The 20,543-nt window shown below is 41.4% G+C and overlaps 1 protein-coding gene across 4 annotated transcripts in view; it reads right to left on the bottom strand.

The window, feature by feature from the left end:
• The window catches only part of UBE2L3 (ubiquitin conjugating enzyme E2 L3), a 55,510-nt gene that overhangs the window by 15,231 nt on the left and 19,736 nt on the right, over positions 1–20,543 (bottom strand). Inside the window, exon 1 of one of the 4 annotated variants that reach the window (XM_086682353.1) lies at positions 2,232–2,267. The exons of the other annotated variants lie outside the window; for them this stretch is intronic. Within the exon in view, the coding sequence (XP_086538479.1) occupies positions 2,232–2,252 (21 nt within the window). The 5' untranslated portion in view covers positions 2,253–2,267. Of the gene's footprint in view, positions 1–2,231; positions 2,268–20,543 lie in introns of those variants that run through there. 4 annotated transcript variants of the gene reach the window in all.

The following is a 20,543-nucleotide window of genomic DNA, read 5'->3' as shown; positions in this document are numbered from 1 at the left end:
AACATTAAAAAAATTTTTTTAATGTTTTAAAAATCACAATATCCATGAACTGAATTCAATAAGGAATATTCTCTCCTCCGAACTCCTATGTACTTCTCACAACACAATCCACTACCCCAGGAATGAAGTAGCCTTATTATTATTCTTCATAGAAATATAACAAAAGCAACAACAACAAAGTATTAAACATTCCATCCCCCAGGTAATAGCTGTTAGTCCCTGCTGCATGGCCCTGCTATGTTCTCTATGCATATGTAGCATAAACAAAGACATTTTATTCTGGACATCTATACATATATATTTTTTAATTTTTTTAATGTTTATTTTTGAGAGAGAGGGCTAGCGAGCAGGGGAGGGGCAGAGAGGGAGGGAGAGAAAGATTCCCAAGCAGGCTCTGCATTGTCAGCATGGAGCCCGATGTGGGGATCGATCTCACAAACCGTGATATCATGACCTCGGCTGAAAGCAAGAGCCAGACACTTAACTGACTGTGCCACCCAGGCATCCCATCTATACATATTTCTTATAAGTAGTTATAAAACTGAAGTCATACTGTCTATATAATCTTTCATAACTTCTGTTCATGTTGCTATCTATACATTGTCTTCCACTCTGCAATCCAGATGTTTCCCATTTCTGTCAGGCCACAACACCTTGCGGGTGGAGCCACACTCAATGTTACAGAGACCATGGAGGGCAGTGCCCCTGGTGGCTTCGGTCCACAAAGCCTGTGCTTGGTTTGGACAGGAGCTCAACAGTTCCCACCAACATGGAGGGATGCTCTTCTCCCTAAGAACATCCCCAGTGCAATCTGAGGTTGGTGGCAAAATTATTTTTTATGTATGGCTCTGGGTCAGAAACCAGGGCTCCCCTCATTTGGTTTCAACCATTACAGCTACAGAAAAGCAGAAGGAAGAAGCTCCAGGACAATCAACAGGAAAGCAGAGAAGAGCAGAAAACACAAACCAAGGCTGGGCCCTGAGACAGGCAGGACTTGGCTCCTCCTCAGTCCCAAAGGGCAATGTAGAAAAAAGGAAGGTATCTGGAGGGTGAGGATTTCCGGTGAAATGGGCTATAAAGTGAATAAGGATCCAGAAAGGAAGGTGAGAGATTACAACTACAAATGTAGCAACAAAAAGGTAAAAGAAGGAAACCAAAGCTTCACACACGCTCCTGGAGGCCAGGGTGGAGCTGAGGGAAATCTTCCTTCTTCCTTGACAAAAAATAACCTAACACTAAAGGAGCTTTTATATTGTGCCTGGGAGAGTGCCAAATACTTTTAATCAAGAACACCACACCAATCACCAGAGGGCAACAGGAAAAAAAGGAAGGAAAGGGTGCTTATGTCACAGACATCCGAACACCCTACTAGCTTCAGAAAGTAGGTTTTGTTACAAGTGGGGAAAAAACGTTTTTTAATTGAAGTAAAATTCACGTAACACACAATTAACTATTTTGGCACACACAATTCAGTAGTATTTAGTGAATTCATAATGTTGTGCAACCACCTCTAATTTTAAGACTTTCTTTGCCCTCAAACACTCTGTATCCGTTAACAAATGGAAAATCGAGGCAATAAAACTTTGTTCAATTTATTAAATTTTTGCTTCAGTAGAGGCTGAGGGGGCTTGGCCAGAGGTGGCTAACTTCTCCCAGGAGGGAGAGGAGACAAGCTCAAGGTTGAAGGAGGGACCCTCAGGCGGAGGCAGGCAAGCCAAGAACACACACTGCTTTCTACAATCTGGCCCTAAAGTTGTTAAAATAACGTTCAATACTAACACAGAGACAGAAATCCGCGTTTGTTGTAGAAAATGTGGGATGTGGGCAGGCAGAGAAGAAAATAAGCTCCTCTAGTCTAGCCTCCCTGACAGAGGACTGGGGCCAGAACCCTAGTAGATGGCATTCCTGCCCCTTTTCTTTTAGGTGAAGGCACATGAGGCTCTCTCTCACATGCTGGGGAACTGTGCGCACAGTGCCATAACACCTTTATTTACTTTACAGGCTGCCACCAACATTACCCTCATCACCCATGTACACTTATCTCCTTGATCTTCCTAATGGCTGCAGCATATTCTGCTGTCTGGATATACCACAATTTCTTTACTGCTACCCCCACTGCAGGGTTTGAACTCCGTTTCATTTGTAAAGACGATATCAATAGTATCACGAGTACCTGTGGGAGCAAGCATTAAAGACCCTACATTTTTTTTTTAATTAAAAAACAAAGCTACCATGTATTCCCAAGGCATCATTGGCCAGTGCCCCTTCTTCACCACAGGAAAAGCACGGGAGGCAAGGTTGTAGGGAGCCATGAGGATATGGTAGCAGCACTCACTCTGGGAAGCCACAAGATCAGTGATGTTCTCATATAAGAAGCCTGGGTTTATCTAAAACAGAGGGAAGTGGTAGCAAGGAAGCCTTGCTGTTCTGGTGGGCTCCTCGCAGCACTCTGATAGCTGCTGCATTTTGATCATCTGTCTTTTCCATTAGTCCAGGAGATGCCTGACAGCAGGGACCCAAGGCAGCCTTAGAACCACGCCTCAAATGTTTGCTAAACTCAGATTCTCTTCTCGATTATAAAATCATCAATGCCAGTGTTTACGTTATTCTTTTGAATATGGCCAGGAATGGGTCAGCTCTCAGAATAATGGTTTAACATACCTGAAACACAATGACCCCAGAAGTCAGAACCAGCCTGGAGCTTGTACACAGAAGAGACAACATTTCTACAACTCTGGATATCCTAGGCACCAGTCACAGCTTAGAGTTGCTAATAAAGTAGGAAGTATGAGAATCTCACAGTCAATCTAGGTGGTAGGGAGTCAATTCTAGGTCATTCACATGGAAATAACACAAGCTCTTATTAGGAAAGAAAATCTGATTATTGCTGCTTTTTTTTAAAAACCAAAGCTAGGGGTGCCTGGGTGGCTCAGTCTAGCTGAGTGTCTGACATTGGCTAAGGTCATAATCTCACGGTTCGTGAGTTTGAGCCCTGCATCAGGCTTGCTGCTGTTAACGTGGGGCCCACGTTGGATCCTCTGTCCCCTACTCTCTGCCCCTCCCCCACTCACACGCTTACATTCTCTCTCAAAAATAAACATTTAAAAAAAAAAGCTAATTACAACTGAATTAAAAACAAAAACCAAACAGACCCAAATAACCCAATTCTAAGAATGGGCAAGGTAGGGGCTCAGTTGGTTAAGTGTCTGACCTCAGCTCAGGTCACGATCTCACCGTTCATTAATTCAAGCCCCACGTCGGGCTCTGTGCTGACAGCTCAGAGCCTGGAGCCTGCTTTGGATTCTGTATCTCCCTCTCTGCCCCTCCCCCACTCACGCTCTGTCTCTGTCTCTCTCAAAAATAAATAAACATTAAAAAAAAATGAGCAAGGTAACATGAACAGACATTTCTCCAAAAAATACATATAAATGGCCAACAAGCACAGGAAAAGATGTTTCAAATTATTAGCCAACAGGGAAATGCAAATCAAAACCATAATGGGATACCACTCTGTACCCACTAGGATGGCTGTAATTGAAAGGACAGACAATATCAAACGTTGGCAAGGATATGGAGGAATTAGAACCCTTACACATTGCTGGTAGGAATGTAAATGATACAGCCACTGCGTTAACAGTCTGGCAATTCCTCAAATGGTTAAACATAAAGTTACCATATGACCCAGCAATTCCACTCCTATGTAAATACTCAAAAGAAATGAAAACACACATCCACCTAAAAACCTGTACATGAATGTTCACAGCAGCATTATTCATAACAGCCAAAAAGTGGAAACAATCCAAATGTCCATCACCTGATGAATGGGTAAATAAACCATGCTATATCCGTTATAATGAATATTTGGCAATAAAAGGAATGAAGTACTGATACATGCTACAACAGGGATGAACATGAAAGTATTATGCTAAGAAAGAAGCCAGACACAAAAGGTCATATGTGGTATGATTCCATTTATATGAAATATACAAAATAGCTAAATCTACAGGGACAAAGTAGATTTTTGGTTGCCTCAGCCTGGGGGGATGAACTATGGGTGGGGGTGATTCTTTTGGGAGTAATGAAAAATATTCTAAAATTGTAGTGATAGTTGCCTAACTGTGAATAGGCTAAAATCCATTGAATCATACACTTTAAAAGGATGGCATGTATGGTTTATGAATCTCAATAAAACTGTTTAAAAAAAAAAATCAGGGGCACCTGAGTAGCTCAATCAGTTAAGTGTCTAACTCTTGATTTTAGCTCAGGTCATGATCTCACGGTTCTTGAGTTCAAGCCCTGCATTAGGCTCTGCACTGACAGCACAGAGCCTGCTTGGAATTTTCTCTCTCAAAGTAAATAAATAAACTTAAAAAAAACAAAATCAAAGCAAACACAGAAACAGTGGTTCTCAACTAAGGGCGATGTTGTCCCTCTCAGACAGGTTTAGAAATGCCTAAGGGTGTCCTTACATCGTCCCAATGACAAAGTTGGCCACTGGCATCTAGTGGACAAGAAACAGGGACAATATGACACAGATAATCCACACACACATACCAAAATGCAGCGTACAACACAACCTCATTGAGAAATACTGCTTTAGGATAATTACAGATTGAATTTACAAACCGTGTGTGAGGTGCCTACTATGTGTGTCACATGGTGCTAGGCACAGGAAGTAGAAGGGAAACAGATTTCAGGCTCCCACCTGAATCAGAACTCACTGAGATAGATATCAATATCACAATACAGCAAAAGTCACACTGTGAGCAGTGCCCAAATAGAAGGGGGCACAATGATGGGTGGGTCACACCAGGCCCCAACAGGCTGTCCAGCCAACAGGCATTCCCCCATTTCTTTGCTGGCAAACTTCTGGTTTTGTATGCAGTCACACTGCTCCCTCATTGTGACCCAGGGGTAAATCCTGACTGGTCTAAACCTGTGCGACAGGTAGCCACCAGCTGCTAGTGGCTATTGTGCACTTGAAATGTGACTCTTCTGAGCTGAGAAGTGCTGAGTACAAAACACCACCTGGATTTCTGAGATCTTGTATTTAGTTTATTTTATTAAAAAAAAATTTTTTTTAACGTTTATTTATTTTTGAGACGAGAGAGACAGAGCATGAGCGGAGGAGGAGAGAGAAAGAGGGAGATACAGAATCTGAAACAGGCTCCAGGCTCTGAGCTGTCAGCACAGAGCCCGACGCGGGGCTCAAACTCACAGACCGCGAGATCATGACCTCAGCCAAAGTTGGATGCTCAACCGACTGAGCCACCCAGGTGCCCCCTTGAGATCTTGTATTAAAAAAAAAAAAAAAAAAAAAAAGAATGCAAAATATTTCAGTAATAATTATTGATGCTGATTATATGTTGAACGATATTTTAAATATATTGCATTACATGAACTATTTACAAAATGAACTCCCAAATGAATTTTTAAAAAATTTTAATGGGACTACTAGAAAATTTTAAAGTACAGCTGTGGCTCACAGTATGTCCCCACTGGACAGCACTATCCTACTTCAGCCAGTGATTGCTATGGGGTGGGGTGGGGGTAAGCCATGTGTCCTGGTTCTGGATAACATGTGAGGGGCCTGTGGGCAGCTTCTGGGATAGGTGTCTTTGCTCTTGGTCACATCACACTACAGGTATAAAACTTCACAGACATAAACACACACATATTAACACTGGAGAAATCTGAATAAAGTCAGTGGACTGTATTACTTAATTTTCTGGTTATGATATGATGCTATGGTTATGCAATAGGTGAAGGGTACTGCCGATCTCTCTATATTATAATTACATGAGAATCGATGATTACCTCAAAATAAACAGTTCAAAGAGACAGAGAAGTGAAGGGAAGAGAAGGTCCTCTTCCGACCCTGGACCCTGGGGCCCTGCAGGAGTCTGCAGTATTGCAGCAGTTTCTGACAGCTGGGTAAAAGCTGGACTGAATTGAACCAAGGTCAGGAGAAGAGGGACAGGCAGAATTCAGGTCCTTGCTCACATCACTGAGTTGCTGGATTAACCGGCTAAGAGCACAGAGCATGCACCATCAGATTTTGTCAGGTGCAGTAACTTTCCCTTTGCAAAGCTAAATTGAGTTGGGGGCTTCACTTGGGAGTCAAAAGTGACCTCACCAGTACAAATGGTGACTGAAGAGAACACAGAAGGGTAAGATTCACCAAGACCAGGGGATGGGGAGTTTCAGAGAAGACTCAGGAGGAGGAAGATGAGTACCCTAAGCAGAAGGGGCAGCCTCCTAAGCAGGAATAGAGGTCATGTTCCTGAGAAAATGCGATGTCTCTCTCTCAAAGTTAACAGGAATTTGATGCAACAATTAGTTTTGAGTACCCTAGCCACAGCCCAACTTAGGGTCAACTGGTGGAGGGCACTGACCTGTAGCCCACACAACAAGGAAGCAAAGCTGTTTAAAAGAGGCTGGTATATGGGGCGCCTGGGTGGCTCAGTCAGTTAAGCGTCCGACTTCGGCTCAGGTCATGATCTCACAGTTCGTGAGTTCGAGCCCCGCGTTGGGCTCTGTGCTGACAGCTCAGAGCCTGGAGCCTGCTTCACATTCTGTGTCTCCCTCTCTCTCTGCCCCTTCCCTGCTCATGCCGTGTCTCTCACTGTCTCAAAAATAAATAAACATTAAAAAAAAAAAAAAAAAGAGGCTGGTATCCAGCACACGTCAGGGAGATTTGACGATAAGCCTGTGAGGCTCTGCAAAGAACTCCTGAAATGGAAAAGCTTGCACAGAGACAAAGGTACTTCCAGTTTTCAAAAGACGACATTAATCAGTGCAACTGATGCCCATCCTCAAAAATATTCTGGAGGGGTTCACCACAACCTGGTATGTGTGGGCACTGAAAGGAGACAGCAGTGAGCCCCAGGAGCCAGCACGGAGACCGGACAAACTGCAATGTCAGAGAGACTCTACTTCCTCTCCCACCAGCTGGCGGGGGGGCACAGCAAGGAAGTACAAGGCTTCTCCAGAGAGCCTTCATTTCATTTTAAAAACAATTCTTGGGGCAGCCTTTGATATACAAGGCCTCAGGGATACAAAGATGACTCACAAGTCTGCAGTTCTGAAGCCCAGAGGCAAAGACATTCAGGGCAGCTGACTGGAGCACTGACCACAACATTGGCTGAAGTAAACACTTGTTCTGCGCCTGCCCTGCAGGAGCACCATCAACCTATTTAGTCCCCTGCCCACTGTGAGAGGCAGGGACTTATGAGTTTTACAGATGAGGAACTGAGGCACAGACCCTTAGAAGGAAGACTACTGTCACTGCTGGAATGTCTCCACCTGTGAACATCTTACCTTCTAAATAAAAGGTAAAACTAGCAGCAGTACCACCATAAGTTCAGGGTGACAATGACATGGCACAGGAGTAGCCCAGGCAAGAAAGGAACTCAAGATGGAATAAATTCCTGCCTTAAAGAACTAAGCACTCAAATCACAAAATTAGAAAAGGACAAAGAGCAAACACCAAGGAAAGAGAAGACATCATAACATAAAAACAGAAATTAACATGAAAGCAAAAATTAGCTATTCACAACACAGAAAAAGAATGAAATGTCTACTTCATAATACTAAAACTAGTATGACCATCTTACCCAAATCCACTAGAACACAAAAAATACATTCCAATCTCACATATGAACACATATAAAAAAAAACACTAAAGACTAGTAAACTTAATACAATGGAATTATTTTAAAAAATAGTCCACAGTGAAAGAGGGGTTAATTCAGAAAGGGAAGAGAGATTTAATTAACAGGTCACTTTGAAAACCCATATCATAAAATTTAATTGACAAGTAATATGGCCTTTAATGAAATCCACTCATTCCTGATTAAAATTAAAAGATTTGAGAGCAACATCAACAAAATGGCAAAGCAAGCAGCTCCAAACTCCTATTCCTCCACAGAAACATAAAACAAAACAAAACCAAACAAAAAATGCATGCAAGAAACTGTCAGAACCAATTTTGTAAAAACTTGGGAAAACAGTCCAAGGTTTACAGCAGCTAAATAAACCAAGAATCAAGAAAAAAAGCAACTGAAAAATGGTGGGAAAGCTTTTGTGGCAATTTTACCTGCCCTTACTCCACCTCCTCCCAGGCTGGGCAACAGACAGTCTTGCAGATGGCAGCCTCTGTTTCCAGTGTGGGACCCTGGTCCCCGGCTCCAGAGGGAGCAGAGCAGAACTTACTTGCAAATTATTGTGTCTGTCTGTTCTAACGTGTCCAGGGGCTACCTGAGGCGCTGACACACAGTGCTCATCTCTGTTTTGCCTAACTCAGAATCCACACAGGGTGAAAAATCATAGGCACTGCTCAAAAACATTGTAAGACACAAGCCACCTGGAGCAAAAGATAATGATTAAGACTTCCTAAAGCAATGGAGGAAAAGCCAAGAAGAAATCTAGGGAAATTAGGACATTCAAAAGTGCTCAACTATACTGGGGAATTGAGAAAGCCATGCACATGCCTCGAACAGGCTACATGCTCAGAAAAGTCCTGAGAAGATCTGAAATTTTCACCCACTGTCTAACTACAGCCTCAACACAAGCAACAAGTAAAGGCTTGGCTCTGTGTTGAAGTACTACCCTAGACAGAGCCAATCTGCACAGACCGAGACTCTTTTTTTAAGGCTTCTGGCATCAAGGAAATTTCAGCTCAAACACTGGTAGAACACAAGTGAAACCTTTAACAATCAAGAATAGCAAACCCCAGGGCGCCTCGCTCAGTCAGTAGAACACGCATCTCTTGATCCTGGTGTCAGGAGTCCAATCCCCATGGTGGGTGTAGAGATTAAACAAACAGGGGTGCCTGGGTGGCTCAGTCAGTTAAGCATCCGACTTCAGCTCAGGTCATGATCTCACAGTTCATGATTTGAGCCCTGCATCAGGCTCCGTACTGACAGCTCAGAGCCTGGAGCCTGCTTCAGATTCTGTGTCTCCCTCTCTCTCTGCTCCTCCCCTGTTCATTCTCTGTCTCTCTCTCAAAAATAAACATTAAAAAAACTTTTTTTTCGGGGCGCCTGGGTGGCGCAGTCGGTTAAGCGTCCGACTTCAACCAGGTCACGATCTCATGGTCCGTGAGTTCGAGCCCCGCGTCGGGCTCTGGGCTGATGGCTCAGAGCCTGGAGCCTGTTTCCGATTCTGTGTCTCCCTCTCTCTGCCCCTCGCCCGTTCATGCTCTGTCTCTCTCTGTCCCAAAAATAAATAAACGTTGAAAAAAAAAATTAAAAAAAAAAAATAAAAAAAAAAATAAAAACTTTTTTTCAAACAAACAAACCAGCAAACCTTGGGCAAGAGGGAGAATCTGATTCCAGATTACAATATTCAAATGTCCAGTTTTCAATAACAACAACAACAACCACAAAGTATACAAAGAAAAAGACGGGCGCCTGGCTGGCTCTGTCAGTAGAGCACATGATCTTGGGGTTGTAAATTCAAGCCCCATGTTGGGTGTAGAGATAACTTAAAAATAAAATCTTTAGGGGCACGCCAGGGTGGCTCAGTTGGTTAAGTGTCTGACTCTTGTTATCTGCTCAGGTTGTGACCTCATGATCAGGAGATGAAGACCCACGGTGGGCTCTGTGCCGAATATGGAGCCTGCCTGGGATTTTCTCTCCCTATCGCTCTGCCCCTCCCTTGCTTGTGGATGCTCGCACACACTCTCTCTCAAAATAAATAAACTCTAAACATAAATAAATAAAGGGACTCCTGGGTGGCTCAGTCAGTAAAGTGTCCAAATCCTCATTTCAGCTCAGGTCATTATCTCTCAGTTTGTGGGATGGAGCACCGCGGTGGGCTCTGCGCTGACAGCACGGAGCCTGTTTGGGATTCTCTCTCCCCCTCCTTCACGCACACATACGCCCTCTCTCACAAAATAAATAAACTTTAAAAAACCTTAACATTTATTTATTTTGAAAGAGACAGCACGTGCAAGTGGGGGAGGAGCAGAGAGAGAGAGGGTCAGAGGACCTGAAGCAGGCTCTGTGCCGAGAGCAGATAGCCCAATGCGGGGCTCAAACTCACAAATCATGAGATCATGACCTGAGCTGAAGTCAGATGCGAGGTAAGCCACCCAGGCGACCCTAAGATTTTTAAGTAATCTTTATATTCAACATGGAACTTGAGCTTACAACCCCAAGATCAAGAGTCGCATGCTCTACCAACTGAGCCAGCCAGGAGCCCCAATTATAACCCATTTAAAGGAATAAAATAAATCAACAGAAACCACTCCTGAGGAAGTCTAAACACTGGGCTTACTAGACAAAGAATTAAAATCAACAGTCTAAAACATGCTCAAAGAAGCAAAGGAAATAGCGGACAAAGAGCTAAATAAAACCAGGAAAATGATGTCTGAACAAAATGAGAACGCCAATAGACAGAAATTGTAAAAGGGAAACAAATTTTATTTATTTTTTTTTTTAATTTTTTTTTTTCAACGTTTATTTATTTTTGGGACAGAGAGAGACAGAGCATGAACGGGGGAGGGGCAGAGAGAGAGGGAGACACAGAATCGGAAACAGGCTCCAGGCTCTGAGCCATCAGCCCAGAGCCCGACGCGGGGCTCGAACTCACGGACCGCAAGATCGTGACCTGGGTGAAGTCGGACGCTTAACCGACTGCGCCACCCAGGCGCCCCGGGAAACAAATTTTAAAGCTAAATAGCACAATAAGTGAAATGAAAACTTCAGTAGAGTAATTGGACAGTAGGTTTGAGTAAGCAGAAGGAAGACTAAGAAAGAATCACCTAAAGTTAGAAAAACTGAAATTATCCAGTCTGTGGACCAGAAAGAAAAAGGAATAAGGAAGAGTGAACAAAGCTTAGGGATATATGGGACACCATCAAGAAGACTAACATATACATTATGGGAGCCCCAGCAGGCTAGGAAAGAAAAAAGGGGCAGAAAGAATATTTGAAAAAATAATGAGCAAAAACTTCCCAAGTTCCATGAAAGATTAATCTACACATCCAAGAAGCTTAATGAACTCCAAGCAGAATCAACTCAGAGAGATCCATACCAAGACACATAGTCAAATCACCAAAGAGATAATCTTGAAAGCCATAAAAGACAAGTGATATGTCTGGATCTTCAGTAAGACAAACAAATGGTTTCTCACCAGAAACCACAGAGGCCAGAAGGCAGTGGAATAACATATTCAAGGGGATGAAAAGACCATCAGCAAAAACTATCCTCCAAAAATGAACGAGAAATTAAAATATTCCCAAATAAAAATTGAGAGGGGCACCTGGGTGGCTCAGTGTATTAAGCAACTGATTCTTGGTTTCAGCTCAGGTCACGATCTCATGAGTTTATGAGACTGAGCCCCTGACAGTGCGGACCCTGCTTGGGATTCTCTCTCCCTCTCTGTTCTTCCCCTGCTCGCGCACATGCATTGTCTCTCTCCCTCTCTTTCTCTCTCGTGCTCTTTCAATCAATCAGTCAATAAACTTAAGAAAAAAACCCTGAATTATCACTTTCCCTAAAAGAAATACAAACAAGAACCCACCCTTCAAGCTAAATGAAAGGACAGTAATTTAAAGCCATATGAAGAAATAAAGAACAATAATAAATGTAACTACACAGAAAAATATAAAAGCTAATGTTATAGATTATTGCACTCTAGGTTTGTAGCTGCTCTTCCTGACAATAACAATATAAGAATGGGAGGTAATGGAGATGTATAGGAGCAAAGTGCTTGAATACTACTGAAATTAAGTTGATATTATTCAAACTAAGTTGTTAAAAGATTAAGATGTTAATTGCAATCCCCAAGGTAACCTCTAAGAAAATAGTAAGTATATATAAAGAAAGAAGGGAATCAAAACAGTATGAAAGATCAACTATATATATATATATATATATATATATATATATATATATATACACACATTTATAGATCAACTATATATATATACACATATATATATATTGCCATATATATATTGCCATATACACACACACACACATATATATATATATATATATATATATATATATATATAATACTTAATAAAAGAGATTGGGACACCTGGGTGGCTCAGTCAGTTAAGCATATGACTCTTGATTTCAGCTCAGGTCATGATCTTGCAGCTCGTGGGTTCAAGGAAAACAAATTTTAAAGCTGAATAGCACAATAATGAAATGAAAACTTCAGTAGAGTAATTGGACCGCAGGTTTGAGCTTGCACACTGGGCTCTGTGTGGACAGTGCAGTGCCTGCTTGGGATTCTTTTTTTCCTCGCTCTCTGCCCCTTCCCTGTTTGTGCACTCTCTTAATAATAATAATAATAATAATAATAATAGTAGTAGTAGTAATAATAATAAATAAAAGACAAGAGATTGACAGAATGGATAAGAAAATGCAATTCATCTATATGCTGACTACAAGACACTTGCTATACAAAGACATAAAGTTAAAAGTAAAAGATGCAAAAGATATTCCACGCAATTAATAACCAAAAGATGACTATATTATTATCAGACAAGACAGATTTTTTAAGTAAAAAGGATTATAACGAAGGATATTATATATTGATAAAGGCTCAATCCATCAAGAGGATACAAAAATTATAAACCTATAGACAACAAACATAAACCAAAATACATGAAGCAAAAATTGACAGAGTGAAGGAAGAAATACAAGTTTTAAATAATATTTGGGGATTTCAGTATCCCATTTTCAATAACAGAACAACAGAAAAGATCAACAAGGAAATGGAATACTTGAACAACCAATTAGACCTAACATATACAGAACACTCCATCTAATAATAGCAGAATACACATTCTTCAAGTGCTTATGAAACATCTTCCACAATAATCCACGTTAGGTCACAAAATAAGTCTTTAAATAAATTTTGAAAGATTGAAATCACACAAAGTATCTTTTCTGGCCAGCATGGAATGCAACTAGAAGTCAAAAATGAAAGGAAAACCAGAAAACTCACAAATATGTGGAAATTAAACATACTCTTTATTTTTTTAATGTTTGTTTATTTTTCAGAGATAGACAGAGACAGAGCATGAGCAGGGAGGTGCAGAGAGAGAGAGAGAGAGAGACACACACACACACACACACACAGAATCTGAAGCAGGCTCCAGGCTCTGAGCTGTCAGCACAGACCTCAATGCAGGGCTTGAACTCATGAACCACAAGATCATGACCTGAGCCAAAATTGGACACTTAACCAAACTGAGCCACCCAGGCACCCCCATACTCTTTTCTTTACATGTTTATTTATTTTGAGAAAGAGAGAGAGAGCACATACCTGCTCATGAGCAGGGAAGGGGCAGAGGGAGAGAGAGAGGGAGGGAGGGAGAGAGAATCCCAAGCAGGCTCCAACACTGTGAGCAAGGAGCCTGGATGCAGGGCTTGATCTCACAAACCGTGAGATCATGAGCTAAGCTGAATCAAGAGTTGGACACTTAACTGACTGAGCCACCCAGACACCCAGAAAATTAAACATACATATATATATATATATATATATATATATATATTTATATATATATATTTATATGTATATATAAATTATTTTATATGTGTATATGTTATTTTTTTTTTAAATGTTTAATGTTTATTTTTGAGAGAAAGAAGAGAGAGCACAAGCAGAGGGAGGGGCAGAGAGGGGAGCAGAGGATTTGAAGCAGGCTCTGAAGCAGGCTCAGAGCCATCAATGCAGACCCCAACGTGAGGCTCAAACCCACAAGGCGGCAGATTATGACCTGAGCCAAAGTCAGATGCTCAACCAACTGAGCCACCCAGGTGTCCTGGAAATTAAACATAATTTTTTTTTAATTTTTAATTTTTTTTTTCAACGTTTATTTATTTTTGGGACAGAGAGAGACAGAGCATGAACGGGCGAGGGGCAGAGAGAGAGGGAGACACAGAATCGGAAACAGGCTCCAGGCTCTGAGCCATCAGCCCAGAGCCCGACGCGGGGCTCGAACTCACGGACCACGAGATCGTGACCTGGCTGAAGTCGGACGCTCAACCGACTGCGCCACCCAGGCGCCCCTAATTTTTATTGAGAGAGAGAGGGGGAGAGAGAGAGAGTGTGTGTGTGTGTGTGAGAGAGAGAGAGAGAGAGAGAGAGAGAGAGAGAGAGAGCGCGCACGCGCGCACAAGAGGGGGAAGGGCAGAGAAAGAGTTGGGCAGAGAAAGGGGAACAGAGGATCCGAAGCTGGCTCTGCACTGACAAAAGCAAGCCTGATATAGGGCTCAAACTCCCGAACCACAAGATCATGACCTGAGGTGAAGTCAGACGTTCAACTGACTGAGCCACCCAGAAATTAAACATATTAAAAAAATATGTTTATTTTCTTGACCCGGTTAAAGAAAAAAAGTCACAAGGGAAATTAGAAAATACCTTGAGATGAATGAAATTTAAAGCACAACAAGTAAAAACTTACGGGATGCAGTGAAAATAGTGCTCAGAAGGAAATTTACAGCTATAAGAACAATAGAGAAAGATCTCAAATCAATAATCTAACTTGACATCATAAGACATGAGGAAAAGAAAGGAAGAGCAAACTAAACCCAAAGCCAGCAGAAAGAAGTTAATAACAACAATTATAGAAGAGATAAATAAAACAGAATAGAGGGGCGCCTGGGAGGCTCAGTTGGTTAAGTGTCTGACTTCGACTCAGGGCATGATCTCACAGCTCTTGAGTTCGAGCCCTGCGTCAGGCTTTGTGATGCCAGCTCAGAACCTGGAGCCTGCCTCGGATTCTGTGTCTCTGGCTCTCTTTGCCCCTCTGCCATTCACACTCTCTTTGTCTCTCTCAAAAATAAATAAACATTTAAAAAAATGTTCTAAAAAGTAGAAAAACAACAGAGAAAAATCAATGAAAGCAAAAGTTGGTTCTTTGAAAAGATCAATGAAAAACTGACAAACCTTTGCCTAGACTCAGGAAAAAGAGAGGAGACTCCTATTACTAAAATCAGAAATTAAAGTGGAGACATTACTCCCAATTTTACAGAAATAACAAAGATTATATGAGAGTAATATAAACAATTGGGTACACCAACAAATTAGATAACTTAGATGAGATGGACAAACTCCTAGAAATAATCAATCTGCTAAAACTGAACCAAGAAGAATCTAACTAGATCTATAATGACTAAAGAGATTGAATCAGTAACCAAAAACCTCCCCTCAAGAGTGCTGAATCAGATGGTTTTACTGATGAATTGTACCAAATGTGTAAAGAATTAGCACAGATCCTTCTATAACTCTCCCAAAGAGGAGTGAACACTTCATAACTCATTCTATAAGGCCAGCATCAGCCTAACAGTGAAGCCAGACAAAGACACTACAAGAAATTTACAAAATCTTACGAATTTTAAGCCAAACTCCTCAACAAAACACTAGCAAACTGAATTCAGTAGCATATTAAAACGATTATTCACCATGACCATTTGGGATTTATCCTAGGAATGCAAGGATACCTAAATATACAAAAATCAATCAGTGTCATATACCACATTAATAGAATAAAGGAAAAAAAAATCACAATCATCTCAAGTGATGCAGAAAAACCATTTGACAAAACACACTTTCATAATAAAAACACTTTATAAACTAGGTCTTGAACTCAACAAAAGCTACATATAAAAAAGCTACAGCCAACATCATACTCAATTGGTGAAAGTCTGAAAGTTTCTCCCCTAAAATCAGAAATAAGACATGGATGCTTGCTTTTATCACTTCTATTCAACAAAGTATTGGGGTCTCTAACCAGGACAATTAGGCAAGAAGCAAAAGATATCCAAATTGAAATGGAAGATATAAAACTACCTTTATTCAGAGAGGACCTGATTTTATACATAGAAAACCCTAAAGATTCCACAAATACACACACAAGCTATTAGAACTAATAAATGAGGGTTGCTTAGGTGGCTCGGTTGGTTAAGCATCTGACTCTTGATTTCAGCTCAGGTCATGATCTTGTGGTTTGTGGGAGCAACCCCTGCTTCCACTGGAAGTTAATGCAGAGCCTGCTTGGAATTCTCCCTTCTTCCCTCTCTCTGCCCCTCCCCTGCTCACTGACATGCACACATACTCTCTCAAAATAAATAAATAAAAATTTTTAACAAATGAATTCAGCAAAACTGGAAGATACAAAAGCAACACAAAAATATCAGCTGTATTTCTATATACAATGAATAGTCCAAAAAAGAAACTAACAAAACCATTCAAAATAACATTGTAGGGCGCCTGGGTGGCGCAGTCGGTTAAGCGTCCGACTTCAGCCAGGTCACGATCCCGCGGTCCGTGAGTTCGAGCCCCGCGTCAGGCTCTGGGCTGATGGCTCGGAGCCTGGAGCCTGTTTCCGATTCTGTGTCTCCCTCTCTCTCTGCCCCTCCCCCGTTCATGCTCTGTCTCTCTCTGTCCCAAAAATAAATAAAAACGTTGAGAAAAAAAAATTTAAAAAAAACAAACAAAAAAAAAAAACCAAAAACAAAAATAACATTGTAAAGAATAAAATACCTAGAAACAAATTTAACCAAGGAGACTTAGTTACAGACTGAATGTGTTCCCTCTAAATTCATATACTGAAGCCCTAACCCCCAGTGTGACTATATTTGGGGTCAGCGAGCAATTAAAGTTACATGAGATCATAAGGTGGAGTCCTGATCCAATAGAGTTAACGTACAGTAGCTCTCCTTTATTCGCAGGGTATACTTTCTAAGACCCACAATGGATATCTGAAACCACAGATAGTACCAAATCCTATATATACTATGTTTTTCCCACACATACATACCTATGATAAAGTTTAATTTATAAATTAAGCACAGTAAGAGACTGACAATAAAAAAGTAGAACAATTATAACACTACATATATACTATAATAAGAGTTATGTGAATGTGGTCTCACTCAAAATATCTTACTGTACAGTACTCTTCTTCTGGTGATGATGTGAGACAATAAAATACCTACATGATGAGATGAAGTGAGGTAAGTGATACAGGCATTATAATGTAACATTAGGCTACTGTTGACCTAAAGATATGTCGGAAGGAAGATCATGTCTGTGCTAATACAGAAGCATAAGACTTACACACTGAAAATTACAAAACACTGCTGAAAGAAATTAAAGGCCTAAATATACGAAAAGACATCCTGGGTTTACGGATTCGAATACTTAATATTCAGATGACAATACCACCCAAAGATTCAATGTGAACTCTACCAAAATCCCAAGATTTATTTCTGCGAAATGGAAAAACCCATCCTAAAATTCATACGGGATCTCAAGGAACCTTGAATAGCCAAAAAAATCTTGAAGACCAAAGGGGTGACTGGCTGGCTCAGTTGGTAGAGCATGGGACTCTTGACCTTGAGGTCGTGAGTTTGAGCTACACATTATGGGTAGAGTTGAGGGAGGGAGGGAGGGAGGGAGGGAGGGAGGGAGGGAGGGAGGGAGGAAGGAAGGAAGGAAGGAAGGAAGGAAGGAAGGAAGGAAGGAAGGAAGGAAGGAAGGAAGGAAAAAAAAGACCAAAGTTGGAGGATGGAGGACTCACACTTCCTATTTCAAAACTTACGACAAAGCTACAGTAACCAAAACAGTGTCTGGCAAAAAGACATACAGACCAACAGAACACAGCTGAGAGCTCAGGAATAAACCCTCACATGTATGTTCAACTGATTTTTGACAAAGATGCCAACCAAGATCAAAAGGGGGTGGGGGCTGGCTGGTTCAGTTGGTAGAGCATGAGGCTCTTGATCTCAGGGTTGTGAGTTCAAGCCCCACATTGGGTATAGAGCCTACTTAAACAAACAAACAAACAAACAAACAAAAGGGGCACCTGGATGACTCAATCAGTTAAGTGTCCAACTCTTGGTTTCGGCTCAGGTCGTGATCTCATGGTTTGTGGGTTCAAGCCCCACGTTGTGCTCCATGCTGATAGCTGAGGACCTGTTTGGAATTCTCTCTTCCTCTATCTCTGCCCCTCCCCCATCACGAGTGTGGGTGCTCTTTCACTCTCTCTCTCAAAAATAGATAAACTTTGGGGGGGGGGGGGGACCAAGAAGACCTACATGACTTGGATTTCTTAAATATGAGCCCCAAAGCACAGGCAACAAAAGAAAAAAAGAGATAAAATGGACTTCATTAAAATTAAAAACTTTTGTTCAAAGGACACTATCCAACCGGAAACTAATGTTAACACTGTGTATCAACTAGCAGTTGAATTAAAAAAGAGAGAGAGAGAGAGAGAGAAAGACACTCTCAAGAGTGTGAAAGGAAGGGCGCTTGGGTGGCTCAGTGGGTTAAGCATCCAACTTCGGCTCAGGTCATGATCCCATGGTTCATGAGTTCAAGCCTGGCATCTGGCTCTGTGCTGACAGCTTGGAGCCTAGAGCCTGCTTTGGATTCTGTGTCTCCCTCTCTCTCTGCCCCTCTCCCACTTGTGCTCTGTCTCTCTCTCTCAAAACTAAATATAAATTTTTTTAAAAGTGTGAAATGACAGTCCACAAAATGGGAGAAAATATTTGTAAATCATGTATCTGATAACAGTCTAATATCTAAAATGTATAAAGAATTCCTACAACTCAAAAACAAGGAGAAGACCAACACCCAACTAAAAATGTTTATGGCCACTTTATTCATAATTGCCAAAACCTAGAAGCAGACAAGATGCCCTTCAGTAGGTGAGCAGACAAACTGTGGTCCATCCAGACAGCAAAATATTACTCCATGCTAAAAAGGAGCTGTCAAGCCATGAAAAGACAAGGAGGAAACTTAAATGTACTGTATATTACTATAACTGAAAGAAGCCAGTCTGAAAAAGACTACACGCTGTATGATTCCAAACAAATGCCATTCTGGAAAAGGCAAAAGTATGAAGACAAGAAAAAAATTAGTGGTTGCTGGGGTAGGGTGGTAGCGAGGGGAGAAGGGCAGGGAAGAATGTGTAAGTAGAACACAGAGGATTTCAGGACAGTGAAAATACTCTGTATGATACTGTAACAATGGATACATGCCATCATACATTTTCCCAAACTCACAGAACATACAGCACCTACAGTGAACACTAATGTAAACTATGAGCTTTAGGTGATGATGACGATGTCAGTTGTAGGCTGTTGTACAATTTTAACAAATGTACCATTCTGGTAGGGAATGTCCATAATGGGGGAGGCTATGCATGCATGGGGCCAGGGAGATATGTAGGAAATCTCTATACTCTTCTCTTAATTTTGCTGTGAAGCTAAAATTGCTCTTTAAAAAAAGAAAGAGGACAAAGGCCTTGCTTGAATTAACAGAAATAAATATGTTACCCAAAGAACATATACAAATGGCCAATAAGCACATGAAAAGATGTTCAACATTCATAGTCACGAGGAAAAAGCAAATCAAAACCACAATGGAGGGGCGCCTGGGTGACTCAGTCACTTAAGCATCCAACTCTTGATCTCCTCTCAAGTCATGATCTCATGGTTTGTGGGACAGAGCCCCACATCAGGCGCCGAGATTAAGGCACTGACAGTGAGGAGTCTGCTAGAGATTCTCTCTCCCTCTCTCTCTGCCCCTCCCCCCACTCTCAAACAAAAAGATAAATTTTATGTTGTATATTTTACAATTTAAAAAAATGAAGCATTTTTTTTTAATTTAAAAGAAACTTTCAAGAATTCTTGAATGAACAAAAAAACCCAGTATTTTTCCCAGAAACAAAGGACTGATATACAGAATTCGTACAATTCAAAGAAGCACACTAAAACTCCAAAAGATAACAGATTACAGAAATATAAATAAGAAAAACCTTCAACTACAATAACAAAATTAAAAATGCATTGGGGCGCCTGGGTGGCTCAGTTGGTTGAGCAGCCGACTTCGGCTCAGGTCATGATCTCGCAGTCCGTGAGTTCGAGCCCCGCGTCGGGCTCTGTGCTGACAGCTCAGAGCCTGGAGCCTGTTTCAGATTCTGTGTCTCCCTCTCTCTGACCCTCCCCCGTTCATGCTCTGTCTCTCTCTGTCTCAAAAATAAATAAACGTTAAAAAAATAAAAAATAAAAAAATAAATGCATGTTACTATGGTCTGAATGTTTGTATAGCCCCAAAATTCATGTGTATAATATTTTTAAAATTTTTTAATGTTTGTTTTTGAGAGAGAGTCAGAGCAAGCAGGGGAGGGGCACAGAGAGCGGGAGACAGAATCCAAAGTAGGCTCCAGGCTCTGAGCTGTCAGCACACAACTGGATGCAGGGCCAAACTCACGACCCGTGAGATCATGACCTGAGCCAAAATGGATGCTTAACCGACTGAGCCACCCAGGCGCCGGCCCAAAATTCATATATTGAAAACCTAGTGCCTAAGGTGATGGTCTTAGGAGGTGGGGCCTTTAGGAAATTATTAGATCATTAGGGAAGAGCCCTCATGAATGGGATTAGTGCCTTATGAGAGGCTCCAGAAAGCTAGCTTGCTCCTTCTGCCATGTGAGGATGCAAGGCAAGTCTGTGACCAGGAACAAGGCTCTCACCAGACTGGCAGGCACTCTGATCTCCAACTCC

This window comes from Puma concolor, chromosome D3 (genome assembly GCF_028749965.1).
Source record: "Puma concolor isolate L17-30 chromosome D3, mPumCon1.1.hap2, whole genome shotgun sequence".
In the NCBI taxonomy this organism is placed as follows: Eukaryota; Metazoa; Chordata; class Mammalia; order Carnivora; family Felidae; genus Puma; species Puma concolor.
Note: the sequence above shows the minus strand (reverse complement) of the source record. Positions and strands in the feature narration are given on the sequence as shown.